This window comes from Leptidea sinapis, chromosome 4 (genome assembly GCF_905404315.1).
Source record: "Leptidea sinapis chromosome 4, ilLepSina1.1, whole genome shotgun sequence".
Taxonomy (NCBI): Eukaryota; Metazoa; Arthropoda; class Insecta; order Lepidoptera; family Pieridae; genus Leptidea; species Leptidea sinapis.
Window position 1 is genome coordinate 9,613,209 of NC_066268.1, and position 17,630 is coordinate 9,630,838.

At 37.6% G+C, this 17,630-nt stretch overlaps 1 protein-coding gene across 4 annotated transcripts in view; it reads left to right on the forward strand.

Annotated features, from left to right (window-relative positions):
* LOC126979685 (neurexin-1) overlaps nucleotides 1-17,630 on the forward strand; it is a 212,862-nt gene that overhangs the window by 102,844 nt on the left and 92,388 nt on the right. For all 4 annotated transcript variants that reach the window (XM_050829128.1, XM_050829129.1, XM_050829130.1 and 1 more), the window contains exons 6-8: nucleotides 11,837-11,986; nucleotides 12,228-12,388; nucleotides 14,272-14,298. In XM_050829128.1, coding sequence (XP_050685085.1) covers nucleotides 11,837-11,986; nucleotides 12,228-12,388; nucleotides 14,272-14,298 — 338 coding nt within the window. The remainder of the gene's footprint in view (nucleotides 1-11,836; nucleotides 11,987-12,227; nucleotides 12,389-14,271; nucleotides 14,299-17,630) is intronic.

Consider the following 17,630-nt stretch of genomic DNA (forward strand, 5'->3'; position numbering starts at 1 on the left):
ACTTCTACGGTTCCAATTTCTTGACATGTTTATCTTCATTTCTTTATCTAAATTATTGCAGTTCCGAAAACACGATTACGAAAAAAAATCTCGATAGATTTATTTTTTGAAAAATAGTCTTTTTTATTTGAATTGTCTTTATTATCATAAAACTATGATAGCTATAATCACTATTTACTTATATATAACTTATTTTATTCGATAGTTTATTAGTATTTATAAATTTTCATTGTGGGTTTTATCAATACGCTTTGTGAATTATTTTATATTAATTTTTTTCGTAATAAATCAAACGCGACGCCTTGGTTACATGCTCGCTGATGCCAGCAGTACGCCCGTGACCACTGTCAAGGAAGGTACTGTTTTCGTGTCTCTCGGGCTCACATTACGTAAGATTTTAGCAAACAAGTACAAAGCGGAAATCATACTAAAAAAATAATGATGATGCGACAGCGTATTTGTTGAAATATATAGGTAAATGGAAGTCGGAAAGTACTAAAGTAAAATTTACGTAATATTATTTTGAATATTATGCCACGCGGGATATTTGTATGTATGTACTTTAATACATAATACATAATTGTGTGCGGCGGCCATCTTGGATTTCAAAAAATGATCACAAAATCGTTTTCTGCACCCTTGAGAACCTCGGATACGATACCCATAATGTTGCTATCATAATTTTGCACGGCGGCCATCTTGGATTTCCAAAATGATCCCAAAATCGTTCTCTGCACCCTCGAGAACCTCGGACACGATATCCATATTGCTGAAATCATAATTTTGACCGGCGGCCATCTTGGATTTCAATAATGATCACAAAATCGTTCTCTGCACCCTCCAGAACCTCGGATACGAAACCCATAATGTTGTAATCATAATTGTGCGCGGCGGCGATCTTGGAATTAAAAAAAAAAACCTGCACAAGACTAGAAGGGAAGATGTTCTACTTACTAGCGGCCACGCGCTAAACCTGCACGATACAAGGCTAGTAGGGAAGCCCGAGAGTAAGAAATACTCTTCCTCAATCAAATATTACGCGGTCCTTCCGGGTTGGGGTCGTTGACCCGCATCGCTCGGCTAGTGTCTCAGCCATGCCGACGTCGAACATATATATACCGCTATAGATAAATACGTTCGAGTGATTTTTGCCTAAAGTGTTGGGAAAACCTCGCCTTAACCTAATAATTGAATCTCTTTAGTTTGTTCTGTTTTTCTTCAACACACATGTCTAAAACATGTTTTGCCATTTCTCGAGCGACTCGGATCATTATTATAATCAAAAAATACGGAATCGAATCTTAGTATTATCGCGATATCAAGATAAGCGACTACGTCACAACACTGAACTGCAGGCGAACGAGCCGAGGGAGACACTCTCCCCCCGCTGTCCGGCATGCTCTGTATCCCAGGCCTCGACTGCATTTAACTCGCGTGCTCACTGTAGATGCATATTCTTGCTTGTAGCGGCGACGTAGTGAGGCGGTTACTTTCCTTCCCAATAATATGGTTGAGGTAGGTGATGGATTGCCGATGTGTCATGTTCTCGGCGCCTGCACTCGGCCGCACTCGTACCGCACGCCGATTACACCTGAGACCAAAATGAATACCGTATAATGTTCATATTCTGCTTGGCTTGTCGTTCTTCACTACGACATATATTTATTGTAATAATAGTACATAATACACTGGCTTGAATCAAGTAACTATAGCAATAAAAAACACGTTCAGCAAAAAATGTGTTGCATCATTTAAAATTATTTAGATGACGTCATAACTTTAACTGATAGTCGTACCGGTCCAATCTTCGCCGGTTACAAAATATTGTTAATGTTAAATAGCTATATTCATTTAAATATATTAAATGTATATCATATTCAAATAAATATTCGATATTGACTTGATATTTCACTTTTTAACTTTCACTACTCCAAGGAATACGATGGTGTAACGCATTCGCAGTCCATGTTAAAGTCAGCGTTACTGTTAACATTAAATTTGACTTTAATCTGAACTATAACAATAACAAATATATGAAACTGAGCCATATTATCAACATGTCTGGATAATTTCTTGAAATTTTGTATGAATGTGTATTATGTGGTTCATAACGTATCATCTATTATTATTTCAACACATTTACCGCTAGTAAAGCTCCGTTTGACTTTGGGAAATGCATATCTCTATAATATATTTAAAATTCCGTTTTTTTATGGAATAGGAGGACTTATTAAGTTATCACCGCCGCTCACATTCTCTTGCAACACCAGAGGAATCACAAGAGTTTTGCCGGCCTTTAAGGAAGGTGTACGCGCTTTTTAAGGTCACACCGCACAAGGAAGCTCATTCCACAGCGTTGTAGTACGTGGAAGAAAGCTCCTTGAAAACCGCACTGTGGAGGACCGCCACACATCCAGATGTTGGGGATGATATCCTAACTTGTGGCGTGTCGTGCGACGGTGGAACTCGGCGGCAGGAATCAGGTTAAACAGCTCTTCGGAACACTCCCCGTGATAAATGCGGTAGAAGACACAAAATGAAGCAACGTCTCTACGCAACGCCAAGTGATCCAGCTGTTCGCAGAGCACTGGGTCCCCGAAAATTCGAGCTGCTCTGCGTTGCACGCGGTCAAATGGATCGAACTGATACTGGGGTGCGCCAGACCAGAGATGACAGCAATACTCCATGTGTGGCCGCACCTGCGCTTCGTACAGCGCTAGAATGTGGGCCGGCTTGAAGTATTGCCGTGCTCTATTAATGACGCCCAGTTTCTTGGAAGATAATTTGGCTTTGCCCTCCAGATGGCCACGAATTTGGCAATCGATCGAGATTTCGAGACCCAGTATTCCGATACTAGGCGAGGGTTTAAGGGAAGTGTTGTCGAAGAGCGGTGATACGACAAATGGTTTTTTTTTTGTGGTAAACGCGCAAACTTGACCCTTGGGGGGGTTAAATTGGACAAGGTTCAATATACCCCATTCCGGGACCTTCTCGAGAGAGGACTCGACAGAAGACACAAGTTTCTCCCAGCACTGGTCGACGATTTCCCGAGAGAGACCTGCATGGCCCGTGTATACGGCATCACCAGTGCTGTCGTCTGCATAGCAATGTATGTTGGAGGTGTTCAACAAATCATTGATATGCGGAAGAAACAACGTGGGAGATAGCACACAGCCTTGGGGTACTCCAGCATTCACGGGCTTCGGGTTTGAGCAAAATCCGTCGACAACGACCTGTATGCTGCGCCCAGTGAGGAAGCTGGAGGTCCACTTGCACAAGCTCTCGGGAAGCCCAAATGATGGAAGTTTTGAGAGGAGCGCCTTGTGCCATACACGATCATAGGCCTTCGCTATATCCTGCCAGGTCTTCCCCCTTGCTTTCAATAGCCGCCGCCCATCTATGTGTTAGGTATACCAGAAGTTCTCCTGCCGACCGACCATGGCGAAAGCTGTACTGTCGGTCGTTGATCAACTGGCGACCTTCTAGATATACAAAGAGCTGGCGGCTGATTATGCTCTCCATGATTTTGGAGAGCAGGGAGGTAATAGTAATAGGCCTGTAGTTTGCCGGATCCGAACTGTCTCCTTTTTTTGGATCGGATGGACAAGGGCTGACTTCCATGAGTCAGGGACTACGCCTTTGGAATAAGAGTGCCGGAATAAGCGCGTTAGCACCGGCGTCAACTCAGGGGCACACGTTCTAAGCACGATTGGAGAAATGCCATCCAGCCTACTCGATTTCCTGACGTCCAACGAAAACAGAGCTTGTGTAACAGTTTTCTGTCTGAACTGTACTTCAGGCATAGAGTTCTGACACCGCAGGATGGTCGGCGGTGTTTTTCCGTTCTCGTCAAGAGTAGAGTTGGAGGCAAAAAGAGCGCAAAGGAGATCAGCGTTCTCTTTTGACGTATGGGCCAGGGTGTCATTCCTCATGTGCAACGGCGGCATGGACGGCTGGTTGAAGTTACCAAGAGCAGCTTTCTACAACGACCAGAACTTGCATGTTCCGGTCGGGTAACTGGAAAGCTGCTCGCCTATTTTGATGACGTGCTTCGATTTCGGGCGATTTGCCGCTTAAAAATCTGGAGGCACGGTTATATTTCCTCTTAAGAACTTTGCAGTTCGGATCCTTTGTGCCTAGCGCCGCAACCCAAGCTCGATACGCCTGTTTTTTGCAGTCAGATGCTGCTTTAACTGACGCATCGAACCAGGGCTGTGATCTGCCACCGGTCGGTACTACAGAGTTTGGTATAAAAATATCCATGCCCTGTAGTATCACATCGGCTAGTGCAACGGCGCAGGCACTAGGGTCATCAGAAGGGAAACAAACCTTGCCCTAAGGGTAGGATGCAAAAAAGTAATGCATCCTATCCCAATCTGCTGAGTTGTAGTGCCAAACGCGGCGGGTCGCTGGTGGTCTGCGAAGTTGGCGTCGGATAGGCACTACACTCCTGACCAGGCAATGTTCGGACGTTCCGAGAGGGGCGTCGACAAAGACCTGATAACCATCGGGATGTGTAGTCAGCAGAAGATCTAATAAGGACGGCATGTGGCTATCCACATCCGGGAGCCGCGTTGGCGACTCAACCAATTGGTACAGACCATACGCCAATGCAAAATTATGCACAGAACGCCCTGCGTAGTCTGTGGTGCGTGATCCAAGCCATTCGGCATTGTGCCCGTTGAAATCACCCAAGACTACGATTTCAGCGGAGGGAATCTGTGCAAGCACGTCGTCAATTGCCGCTTGAACGCAGCCCATGAGTTGATCGGTTTCTGCGTTACCACTATGGGACCTGTAGACACATGCATAGATGCGGACGCGGTCCTCCAAATCTACGTGCAGCCAGAGAGTAGACAGGTCCCTACCCTCAAAATTGCCGAGACGGCGACAGCAGATATCCTCCCTAACGTACACACATACCCCGGCATGAGGCAAAAAATTGTGCTCAATTTTGTACCCGGGGTACGTTAAATATGACGTATCGCTAGGTCGGGATATCTGCGTCCCCGTAAGGAAACACAAGGCCGGCTGCGCCGTCTCAAGGTGGTGGTGGATGGCGTTTAAATTGGAGTGAATTCCCCTGGTATTGCAAAAGTCCACGTTAAGCGTGTAGCGGGGTGCCGTGGTGTTACTGCCACGTTTGTCCTCGGTCATGCGCGGTTCTGTGCCCTCCCCAGAATACGAAGGGCAGCCCGAGCGAGAGTGCTCGGGGAGGGATTCTCCGGCGTCCTCGACACTAACCTATGCGAAACATAGCGGCACTAGGCCGCTACTTCACGCCGGCATTCTGTGCGAGTGTGGTAATTAACCCGGACGAGTCTGGCCCGATTATGCTGATGTCATAAGACGGCAGCGTGACTCTCCCACTTCTAAAAAGCCCTAAGTCGCCTCTTACGACACCCATGGACCTGGGACTCCCCTATTCTTTTTACGCCCCGGGGAAATTTTATTTGTATATTTTATAGGCCTTAGAATCCGTCGTGGCTTGAGCGGCTCTGCATTGTATTTTTTTTTTATGAAAATCAGGGACGAGATGAGCAGTACGTTCAGCTGATGGTAATCTATACGCCCTGCCCATTACAATGCAGTGCCGCTCAGGATTCTTGATAAACCCCAAAAATGCTGAGCGGCACTACAACTGCGCTCGTCACCTTGAGACATAAGATGTTAAGTCTCATTTGCCCAGTAATTTCACTAGCTACGGCGCTCTTCAGATCGAAACACAGTAATGCTTACATATTACTGCTTCACGGCAGAAAAAGGTGCCGTTGTGGTACCCCTAATTTAGCAGGCATCCTGTGCAAAGGACCCTCCCACTGGTAAATGGACAGGGCGTATCATTTACGTTCAGCTGAACATCCTGCTGGTCTCATCCCTTATTGTCATAAAAAATATATCCTCGTTGGCAAATGGAATGACAAAAACAAAATATATTGCTGTTTAATACTTAGTTTAAGATTTTTGTTTTCACTGAAATAAACGTGCAATTTACTAAGCGGAAGCCCCACACTTTGAAACTATAAAATATTCGGCAATAAAATACTCTGCACTTTGGTGTTGCTTCAGAATTTTAAACTTTGTTTGGGATATTAAAGTTTACCGAAGACCGAGAAGTTTGTTTCTAAGTATTATTGATTTTTTGTGAAACTGAAATAGGTGTTTACTCAAACCATCCCATCTACGTTGGCAGTGGAGTTTTGTAAATAAAATCAGGGACCCTTTTTAATCTAAATGACGTTCAATTTCATCTTAAGATGGTGTAGCCAGCAGTACTGTGTTTCAATGAGGCATAGATCCGGGATACCTAATGGAGCATGCCTTTATAGCTCGGGCTGGTAAATACAAATACGTCAGGGGGATATTTGGTCTCGACTCCAGAATGTACTTAAAGGCTAGCTCTCCGGCTGCGCGTATACAGCAAAGACCATAGGACCTATAGTAGTTACAGTTTGACCTGAGTCTTACTTAAGTTGACTTTTAAATCTAATAAATACTTAAGTTGACTCATTAAGTTAACTTAAGTTGATCCTTTAGTTCTTTGTTTCCGAAGCGGTAGTAGTATCTAGTATATTAGGATCAAAAAGGATTCTAAAGAAATCAATTTTAAGAAAATAAAAGTGTGCCCAGAATCCAAATGTGAAAGTCCCGTTACTGTTGGATCCTCAGTTGATCTCATGTTATCTCAGAAAAGAAATTTATACCAGAAAAGCTGTGGATCGAGCTTCTTTTTCGCGGTTTCCAAGACGATACGACATGCGTACCTTCAAAAAAAAAGCGCGTACATCTTTCCTAAAGGTAGGCAACTCTCCTGTTATTCCTCTGGTAGTGCAAAGATATATTCTATTAATATGTATTGTTATAATTCAATTCGTTGGGCGGCGGTGATCACTTATCATCAGGTGACCTACGCTTGTTTGTCCTCCTCGTCCATAAAAAAAGAAAATCAGATAACAGGTTGTTCTCCTATTTTAATAAAACGAAAAAAGAACAGGCGCGTTAATTAAGTCAAGCTTTCAGGAAGAATAAAAAGAGTAAGTGCGATAAAAGTAGTCACTGCTGGCTCTATCTATAAATATATGTGATTCAAATCTACAATTCAGCACTTAAATAATCGTTTGCTTCCCCGTGGCTCTAGCCGGCACTAAAGTTCACTAACACCTGGACTAAAGAAATTGATTAATGAATGTGAAGTTTGTACAAGTAACGTGAGCTTACAGACTGGTTCGTACACTTTAGTAACTTAGCTCGTAAATGAGGAGCGGGTTTTAATTAAGTTGCTTTATAAATCGTTCTACATTCTGTATGGGACACAAACTTTAAACTCTTTTTTTATATATATACTTTAAGGAGGCTGTTTTCCATAGGACAACTACGTTTTCCTGTCATGAACCGTCAAGCAGAAAATATGTGCTAGAATATTATTTTGTGTATCGGTTTGAATACTGGTGCAGCTAATGAAATTACTGGGCAAATGTATGACTTAGGAGGCCGTTCTGAAAAACGACTGTTCTCTGTCAATTTTATTCCGTGATTCTGAGAATGTGTTACTTAACATTATCAGAACTGTGTACGTCATGCACAGACGGACACACATCGTGTGTGCGTGTTAAAGTTGAATAGGTCATTTGCCTTTTTTTTTTATGTTGTTTGGTTTTGTTTAGTGACCGCAAAATTAAAAAATCCATGTTCCATAGAAAAACGGGACATGTATATTAAGTATATTTCAAAAAACGTATGCAATATGAAGTTTAGTTGACAAAGATTCGTTAATGATTCCAATTCATTGAAAGTATTTGAGATGTTGTTCAGTTGTGCAGGCTCTTTATAATTATGAATTGAGCGCAATTCACCTTTGACCGAAGTTTGTGTGGTAAAGTTGTGTGTGTGTTATGTGTGTGTGTGTTTATCGTATGTCCAATAAGGTTAATAGTTCCGTGTTAATTCAGCTTTTTGAACCGCAAGCCGTTTACTAAAATAATTATAAAGATGTTATGCAACTAGAGCGTTACTTAAAACGTTGTTAATGGCCAAACGTTAAGTATTTCATTAACATCGGCTGCTAATGTTGATGTTCGTCATACTGATAACGTTATGAACTGTCATAACGTTCTATAAAATACAGATTTGTTAAATATTTAAACATATTATCATCTAATTTATTGAGTACTAGATTTTACCCGCGACTTCATCCGCGTGGAATTGTAACAAATCCAATTCAATTAAGCAGCAATTTTTTAGAATACTTTATAAATAATACACATACAAACTGCTGCTAACAATAAATTGCTTGAAATGTTATAAATATATAATTAAAACAAATATAAATATAATAACATAATTTTAATTCAAATGCTTACTTAATTTAACTCATTTGTTAACTTCGTTACGTCTTACTTAATTTACGTAAGTTACTTCATTTGAAACAAAGGGACTAGGGGACGTTCTTCAGGTGAGCTTATCAACAATATTTTTGATGCCTGGGAGGAATCGCAGAATGCACTTATATCTTCTGTGATTTATCTAAGGCTTTTGATTGTGTTCAACATTCAACGCTGGTCGTGAAGCTATGTCACTATGGCACAAAAGGAACTGCGCTCGATCTTCTGATGTCATATCTAAACAATAGAATTCAGAAGGTCGATGTGAATGGCAAGAGATCTCCTGGGACTCCTCTCAGTATGGGAGTATCACAAGGGTCTATTCTAGGACCGTTCCTCTTCTTTATCTATATAAATGATCTTCCTAATCTTATAGAGAAAAAACATAAGGTAGTATTGTTTGCGGACGAGACTTCACTGATTTTCAAACTGAAAAGAAAGCAAACTATATATGACGAAGTGAACGATATTCTGTCTTATATCGTGTACTGGTTAAGCGCTAATAACCTATTGTTAAATAGCAAGAAAACGAAATATATTAAATTTACCGTACCAAGTGTCAAAAATGTTAATGCAAGTGTCTTTTAAACGGAGAGGTGTCAGAACCGGTGAAATCTGCTATATTTCTTGGCATAACTCTGGATTCCATATAACAATGGGGCCCCCATAGTTCTGCAGCACACGCGCTTAAAGAAATTAGACAAATAACTGACATAGATACGGCGTGACTAGTATATTGCTATGGGGCAACGCTGCCGATATTAATACAATATTTGTGCTGCAGGAAAGGGCTATTCGCGCTATTTATAACCTAGGTTCTAAAGAATCATTAAGAGCAAAATTCAAAGGAATTAACATTTTGACTGTTGCTTCTCAATATATTCTTGATAATATTATAATGTATGTTCATAGGCCGATAAGTGAATTTCCTAGAAACTGTCATAACCACAATGTTAACCAGGAACAGACATAAGCTTATAATGCCTACTACTCGGCTAAGTCGAGTTAGTAAGTCTTTTGTGGGGCGATGTATATGCTTTTACAACAAGATACCAGAAAATTGGACAGATTGGAAATGGAGCGATCACCCTCAGGCTATTAAATAATAAGTTTAATTGTACAATATTAATTTGTAAACATATTTTTTGATGAAAAAAAAATCCCGCTAAGTTTGTTGCGTTTTTTTGACTTTCAATAAGTTATGTCACATTCTTTTTTAAATAAAAATATTTGAATTTGAATGAAAAGAAATGAAATGAAATTAAATAATTTATTTGTATGAATCGTGGTTCTTAACATTTGGTAGGTGTACAGCAAAATTCGCCAATAAATCGGCATACAAATATTTGGTTGTCAATATTAGTTTTTTTTATACGTCATTAATACACATTACATAGCTATAATTCAATGATATAATAAAATTTTCCTTTTCCTTTAAAAAAATAATATTTAAATACTATTATTTTTGGCTAAAGAATTCTTTTTAACTATAGAAGTATTTATCTATTAGCCATTATTTAATTTTTATGCATTAATGTTTTAGGCATCTCTCTAATATTCTTTGGAAAGGTAGTTAAAGACTCTAATTCACATAACATTTACGTTATTTTGATGAAGCGCTGTTTTATTATAATATATTTTAATATACTACTTTGTTTTGTTTTTCTATCAAAATTTTACAGGTTTAATGCTCGTGAGCACGCCACATAAAGTTGCCCACGTGAAAACTATTTTTTTCATAAAGTACCTCTGATAGATACTTTTTAGTGCTCTATTTTTTACTCTCAGCTCTTGTAATATTCTGCACTCTTAAGTACTGTTTAAAGTTTATTACAAATTTTTATTCTGAGTATCCATCCCTACTTTGTGATATAACTATTATCAATAAAAAGACCAGCGTAAGTGAAGCCAGGTGCGTAAGTAGATTATAATCTTTAATGTCTAAATATAATTGGTGAAGCATGCCGCTAACGGCTAGACACCAGACATGTCTGAAGACTTTGTAAATAGTTTGAGGTCAAGGCTATCGTAATAATAACAGTAACTTGGCACTCTTAACTTGACTGTACTTTAAAATAAATTATAATATTTTGGGTAATATTTATCGATAGCGAGCGAAGTATAGTCTAGCTTGTTTCGTGACATTTAATATTTTAAACCCACTTCAAAAAAAGAGGAGGTTTTTGTATGATTTTTTTTATGTTTGTTACCTCAAAACTTTGGACTGGGTGAACCGATTTTGATAATAATTTTTTTATTTAAAAACTGGTGCTTCCCGTGTGGTCCCATTGCAATTTGGTCTAGATCTGACAGTGACAACCACGAGAAAACCATAAAAGTCTTTAATTTGCTATAAGTATGTGTGGGACAAATTTACCGATTTCGATAATTCTTTTTTTTTATTAGTATTTATTATTATATTATATTATAGTTTGTATATTATATTATTATAGTTTGGTTAGGTTCTTATTATGAGATCCATGGCAAAGTAACGGAAGTCTTCAATTCTTAGGAGTAAATTAACGATACAAGGCCTAACCTTTTTTACGCTGTCCGGATATTTGAGTCATCTACCGTAATGTCGCGTCGTTAAATTCAAATAATTATTGTCTTCGTCGAATATGATGATCAATGGAACTCCTTAACGACTTACAGTAAGGGTGCGATCTGTGGTAGAATTTCTAACTGTCTGTAATAAAAAAAATTAACAAAAAAAAACAATTGAATTAAAAAATTTCTCCAAAACCATACATATCATATGCACTAAAAAGTATATTTATACAATCTAAATAATCAATCTAATCGTAACTACGATTAGTGTTATTTTTGGAATCGGTGTCCTCCCGCCGCGCCCCCATCTCTCGCCTCTCGCCTCCTAACGTCGCACGTGCGACTCAAGCACATCTCACCTATAACGATGTAGTTACAAACCTACCTTGCCTGACACCGACGAAGAAGATTCATAATTTAACTACTGTTTTCAATTAAATTTAAAAAAAGATTGTCTTAGTGCTCTTAAACGCATAGCTGTGGTTCCCGAGAGTGAGCGTGGGTTTGAACCTGAGTATAGTTTTTTTATACATTATAATTTTATTTTATCAATAAGTAACGCATTATCTATTATTACCTATACTCTGTAAGATGTGTAAACGGCAAAAAAAATGAGGTTGACAGTTAAACTCTATTTTGAGCATTGCACGCACACCAACACAAAGTGACATACAAATCGCGTAAGACGTAGCTTGTCATGCACACGAAACTAATAAACCCAGCCTGTTTTCATCGACTCGATCGACGTATAAATTATCTAAGCGCATAATATATATAAATTTATCTTTTTTGTTAGATTATTTTGCTGATATTAATACGTAATTTTGTAAATAAAGTAACAGTTGCATCGTTATTCATAAAACCACAAAATATTTTTTTTTATAAAAGCATCCTGTTTGTTACAGATAAAGCCCCATCAGAAGCAACGTTCCGTGGCGCCGAGTTCCTCTCGTACGATCTGACGCAGACAGGAGGAGAGCCCATAGTGAGCACTCAGGACGCCCTCTCACTGTACTTCAAGACGAGGCAGCCAAATGGATTGCTGTTCTATACTGGTATGAGTTAATAGAGCATTTAAGTAGTTATTATGGTTAAGAAGACGCCGGCAATAAAAACGTCCACGAAGCTATACACATTGCCGAAAACCTTAACAATGGAAAGCGATCGTCCGTGAAAATAATTCGTGGAGGTCACGACCCTCAGCAATGAGGAAAACGACACAAGGAGGAGGATGTATTATAAGGACTAGTCGCAATGAGGAATCTTGAAGATTATTATAATATATATTGCCAACAGGTCATGAAGCGGACTATCTAAACTTGGCTGTGCGTGATGGTGGCCTATCACTCACCATGGGCTTGGGCAACGGGAAGCAGGAGATGCACATCAAGCCGTCCAAGACCAGGTTCGATGATCACCAGTGGCACAAGCTCACTGTGAGGAGGAAGATTCAAGAAGTAAGTCATAATAATATCGATAAAGAATATTAAATAGAGAAAGACACCTGTCACAATTAAGGTAAAACATTCAAATTAGATTGAAACGGAATGGACACTCTGCCAATACAGGGTAAAAGTGAGAGCAGCCGCGCAAAATCATCCAAAAGTTATGTTCGTAGGTGACGTTTTTCGTGAAAAGTGGCGTTTAACATTCAGATCATGTTTTTCAATCAGTGCATGGGCGATGGATTAGTATTTTTATTAGATACAAAAATATAATAAAATTCAGATTAAAATTAATATTTTCTTCTTATTAATATTTTTTTGATGGTTATATTATACTTGTTATTAATTACGTTGACAACATTTGATAAATAAATAAATCAACTGAAAATGTGTAAATGCAGTTAGGAAGAAATAATTCTAAAATTTTATGTTAAAAAAAGTTGATTAAAAGGCACCATAATATCTTCCAAACAATTTTCAATCCAAATTAAATGAAATCCCAAAAATGATAATTTACTCCGGTATTATTTTTTGAAGGTAACTTGATCCGTCAATAACGTCGGATCGTGAAAGCCGCGGTGTTACAGCTCACATTGAAAGTCTTAAAACTTTATATTGTTTATAGTTATTTTTGTATAAATATGACTTATGTAAATACATACAATCTGTGCAAAGCGAATTATTGCTATGATAATTAAATGTTAGTTAATATACACATTATGTAATAGTAAGATGTAAATAAAAGAAATATCAATCATATTTTTATCATTAATTTCAGGAAAATGTATTTATAACTAACGACAGTCTAAAAAAGTTTCGGTTCTCGTAAACGTTTAATATTTTAAAATATCCACTATCACGTGAAGTTTCAGCTTTAATTTTCTTCAAAATAAGTCCAGTCTTCATCAGTGTTACCATTAAATTACAACATTCTTAGTATTTTATTTATTTTAATCAGCTTTACTCACGGTTTATCGGTGTAAGAACCGTCAGTAAGAAACGGGAAGTTATCGCGAACCCACTACACTCACCCTGATGAACCACCTCAGTAAAGTAGTCAGTACCAGCTCCTATGAGTTATGCAGATGACATGGTTCTCCTCAGTCCCTCAATCAGAGGACTCAGAGTGATGGTGGGAATCTGTCAAAAATATGCAAGTGAACATGGTTTACTTTATAATGAAAAAAAAAGTAATGTTTAAGTGTTTCGGTCGGGGCGAGTTCCTGACTGCATCCCTCCAATATATCTTAATGGAATAGAGTTAGTAAATGTAAATCAATTTAAATATGTAGGCTATTTTGTTACCAGCACTCTGAGTGATGATGATGATATATAGAGAGAGAGAAGAAATTTATCAGTTAGGGCGAACATGATAATAAGAAGATTTCAGAAGTGCAGTAGGAATGTCAAAAAGCTACTGTTCACCACCTACTGTCAGTCCTTTTATACAAGTTACTTGTGGGTGAATACACGTAAAACTATGAACATTTTTAGAATGCAATATAATAATGCTTTTAGGATGTGCTTGGGATTACCACGTTTTTGTAGTGCATCTCATATGTTTGCCTTATACAGAGTAGATGATTTTTATGCTATTCTGAGGAAAAAGATTTTTTCAATTAGGGATAGAATTAATAAAAATGAAAATAGTTTATTAAGAGTCTTAAATAATGTACATAATTTTATGAATAGAAAATGGAATATTATTCTTAAATCTAAAAATAAATCCTCGTAATATTACTAATCCTAGAATAAGTTAATACTAACAATATATGGGCAATGCTGCCTGTAATAAATAAATTTATTATTATTATGACTCGTGAGTGAAGCCAATTAAAAAACATAAAGTTAATAATGTAAATATTAAATAATTTATTAATCATAATTGTTTACAGATAACACCGTTTACCAGCTTCTGTCGGGTGAGTCTAAAATTATCTATTATTCTCTTAGTAAGACACCCTTGAGACAGGACACACGACCCACAGGACAGGACGGTTACCTCAGAGGCGGCTAACAGTAGTGTTTCGGTTTGAAGGACCCGTAGCTAGTAAAATGACTGGGCTAATGAGACTTAGCAAATTATGTCTATCGGTGCAATGTCGCTCTGAATATTGGGGGTTTTTCAAGAGTCCTGAGTGGCACTGCATTGTGATAGGTAGGGCATATTATATTATTATAGCCGAAGTGAAAAAAGAGTGGGTCTCTAGTTTTTAAACTAATACTTATATAACATCGCTTCATAGAATATATAATTATGTTTTTTTTCTTTCAGTTATTACATCGGCTGATATAATAACTGAAATAAGTTTAATTTACATTGTGGTATCATAAAACCACATAATTGACTTTTTAAAAGTATTTATTAATTCCTTACTACTATTTACTAGTAAGTTACATCATAGAACTATTCCCCAAATACGAATGTGACCAGCTTACGAGAGACTCTACTAAAGCTTCCCTAACAAATACGAGTTTCTGAATAGAATACAATACCGCTCCGTACAATAGACTTCTTGAAATAGAAATTAATAACCCATTCAGCTCTGGTAAATGTGAGATCTGTTGTGGAAGCAAATCGCTGCTTTAATTTCTCATGTTTTTATTTTTCGTTTTATGATCTTCTGTGAATGAAAGATAAATGAAATATGAATATGATATTGCATCGCCATTAATTGCATCGGAAAACTTTGTATGAGATTTTTATTTGATTGAAATAGAAATAGATATATATATATATATATATATATATATTGATTTAAAAGGCATAAAAGGCATTTATTTTCTCAAAATTGATTCCTTTAGAATTCTTTTTGATGTCATTTCTGATACTACTAGATACTACTACCGCTTCAGAAACAAATGGCGCTCTGAGAGAGAAGAAGCGGCGCAAGAAACTCTCCCAGCATTCTTTTTTTGTGCTCTTTTCAATAAAAATATACAATTTTGTACCGTCATTTCTATCGCTATAAAATAATCACAATCTAGTCCCAGGCTGTCCGATCATTTAGATATTCAGCAGTGGAGTAATAGGATTTACGACAGAGCCATTTTTTTATAAAACATTTAAATTTATTTAAAGATAATGCCTGAACAGTGGCTGGGACTTTATTGTAGAAGTGTATACATTTACCCTTTAAGCTATTATGTATCTTATGAAGCCTACTAGAATTCGTTACAAGCAATCCCTTATTTCTAGTGTTATAATAATGAAAATCACTATTAAGAGCAAATAGGTGACGATTTTTGTGAACATATATTAAATTTTCATAAATGTACTGACAATTAACAGTCATAATATTTATTTCTTAAAATTTTTCTTTGAGAGACTGTCTATAACCAAGCTGATATATAGCACAAACAGCTCTTTTTTGAAGAGCAAACACTATATCAATGTCAGCAGCATGACCCCATAGTAATATACCGTACGTCATGATGCTGTGAAAAAAACTGAAGTACACTAATCTAGCGGTCGCAACATTCGTGTACTCTCTAATCTTTCTAACTGCATATGCATATATATTTACCGTAGGGAGTGACAATAACATAAGTTATTGAAACAATATGCGGTATACATCTAAATATAGGTTGGACGATATTAGAGTTAAGTATTGCTAAGGTCTATTAAGGAATCCTTAGATGACTATAGGAATGAACATTATTAATGTTATACTCACGGACGAGTAAAAAAGAAGGACTCCACGTCGTGATCCACGCAAGTGAAGTACCGTTATGCAAGTGTGTGTGCGGTTACGGGGGATACTAGTTACACAATTTTTTGGCCTTAAAATAATCATATATGGCCACAAATACTTAAATAGTATCGTTTTTACGCTTTTTCACAATACACGATGGCATTTTTAAAAAAATTTAGTGAGACGCAAACTGATTTGTCACAGACGATAACAATTCTCATAACGGCCGCCTATCGGCCGGTGTAAGTGTGTGCGTGGGGCTATGTATTTACACGTTAATCGGCTTGTTTTGGTGCTACACTGTTATGTATGGTGGTGACACGGAGTTCTTATTTTTTTACTAGTCCGTGGCTATACTAAGTACTTTGATTAAGGATTGGTCTCCGCTGTGCTCAAACTAGCGTGACATCTTGACACTCAATGGTATCCCTAAAATTTTGTAACACATGGTTCGTGTTATTTTACATCGATATTAATAAAATACAAGTTACTGATGATATGTGATCCCAGTGTGTTTCTTATTTCTTGTAGTATTATTTTTACAAAGTTTAATTACGCAACCCGGCATTTCAGTTTCAGTTATTAGCAAAGTTTAACAGAACATGTGGCACGTCAACGTCACTCATTGTTACTAGATTGTCTCGATTTGGGCGTAGTATTAGTCGCCGCACTTGGCGACTATTAATAGCTATTTAAGTATTCCTTAAGCGACTTCGAGTACGGTGGATAAACTTCTTAAGTGACAAACAGATGTCACTCTGACTTTTTAACCGACTTCAAAAAGGAGGAGGTTCGTCGATCGGATATTTTTGGTGTGTACATCGATTAGTCTGAGATTTACGATTCGATATTTGTAATTCTACATTGTTTGGCCCAATACTTTTCATTTTATGAACATTTTTGTATGAAAATTTTTGTCTACGTGGATGATATAAGTAATTGTTTTTTTGTGTACGGCTTTAGGAGTTTTCATTCAGGTTGATTATATATTATTATTATTAAGTGACTAATATAAATAACAAAAAAAACAACTTTGAAAAAAATCAACGACAAAAACTGAAAAGTATCAAATAACTTTTATTTAATACACCACTTATGCAAAACCTTTACCTTGAATACATGGGGCACACTAAAAGTTTTGCACTTCTAGCTAATCGGCACTATTTGAATTTAGAATGTTATATTTTTGAAAAAAACATTTGGCGGGAAATATTTTGTCCATTTGTTTTTTATCACACATCAAAGTACGCAAACGTACGTACGTACAGTACGCAACGAAAATGTAAAAAATTTTAGAGCGATGATTTCTTATGATTTTAAAAGATCTCCACAAGACTGTGCCGCTTGTCTTCAAAATGCTTTTGGGTGAGAAGCACCTTGCTTGAGCACCGTGAGGCGATGGTTTGCTGAATTTGAGAGAGGTCGGGTTTGTTTACATGACGAATTTCGTGAAGAGCGGCCTTCAACTGCCGTCAACGAAAATAATGTGGCTACTGTTAAGCGGCTAATTGAAGAAAACCCGCGGATTACCTATGAGACAATTCGAGGACTATTGGGGA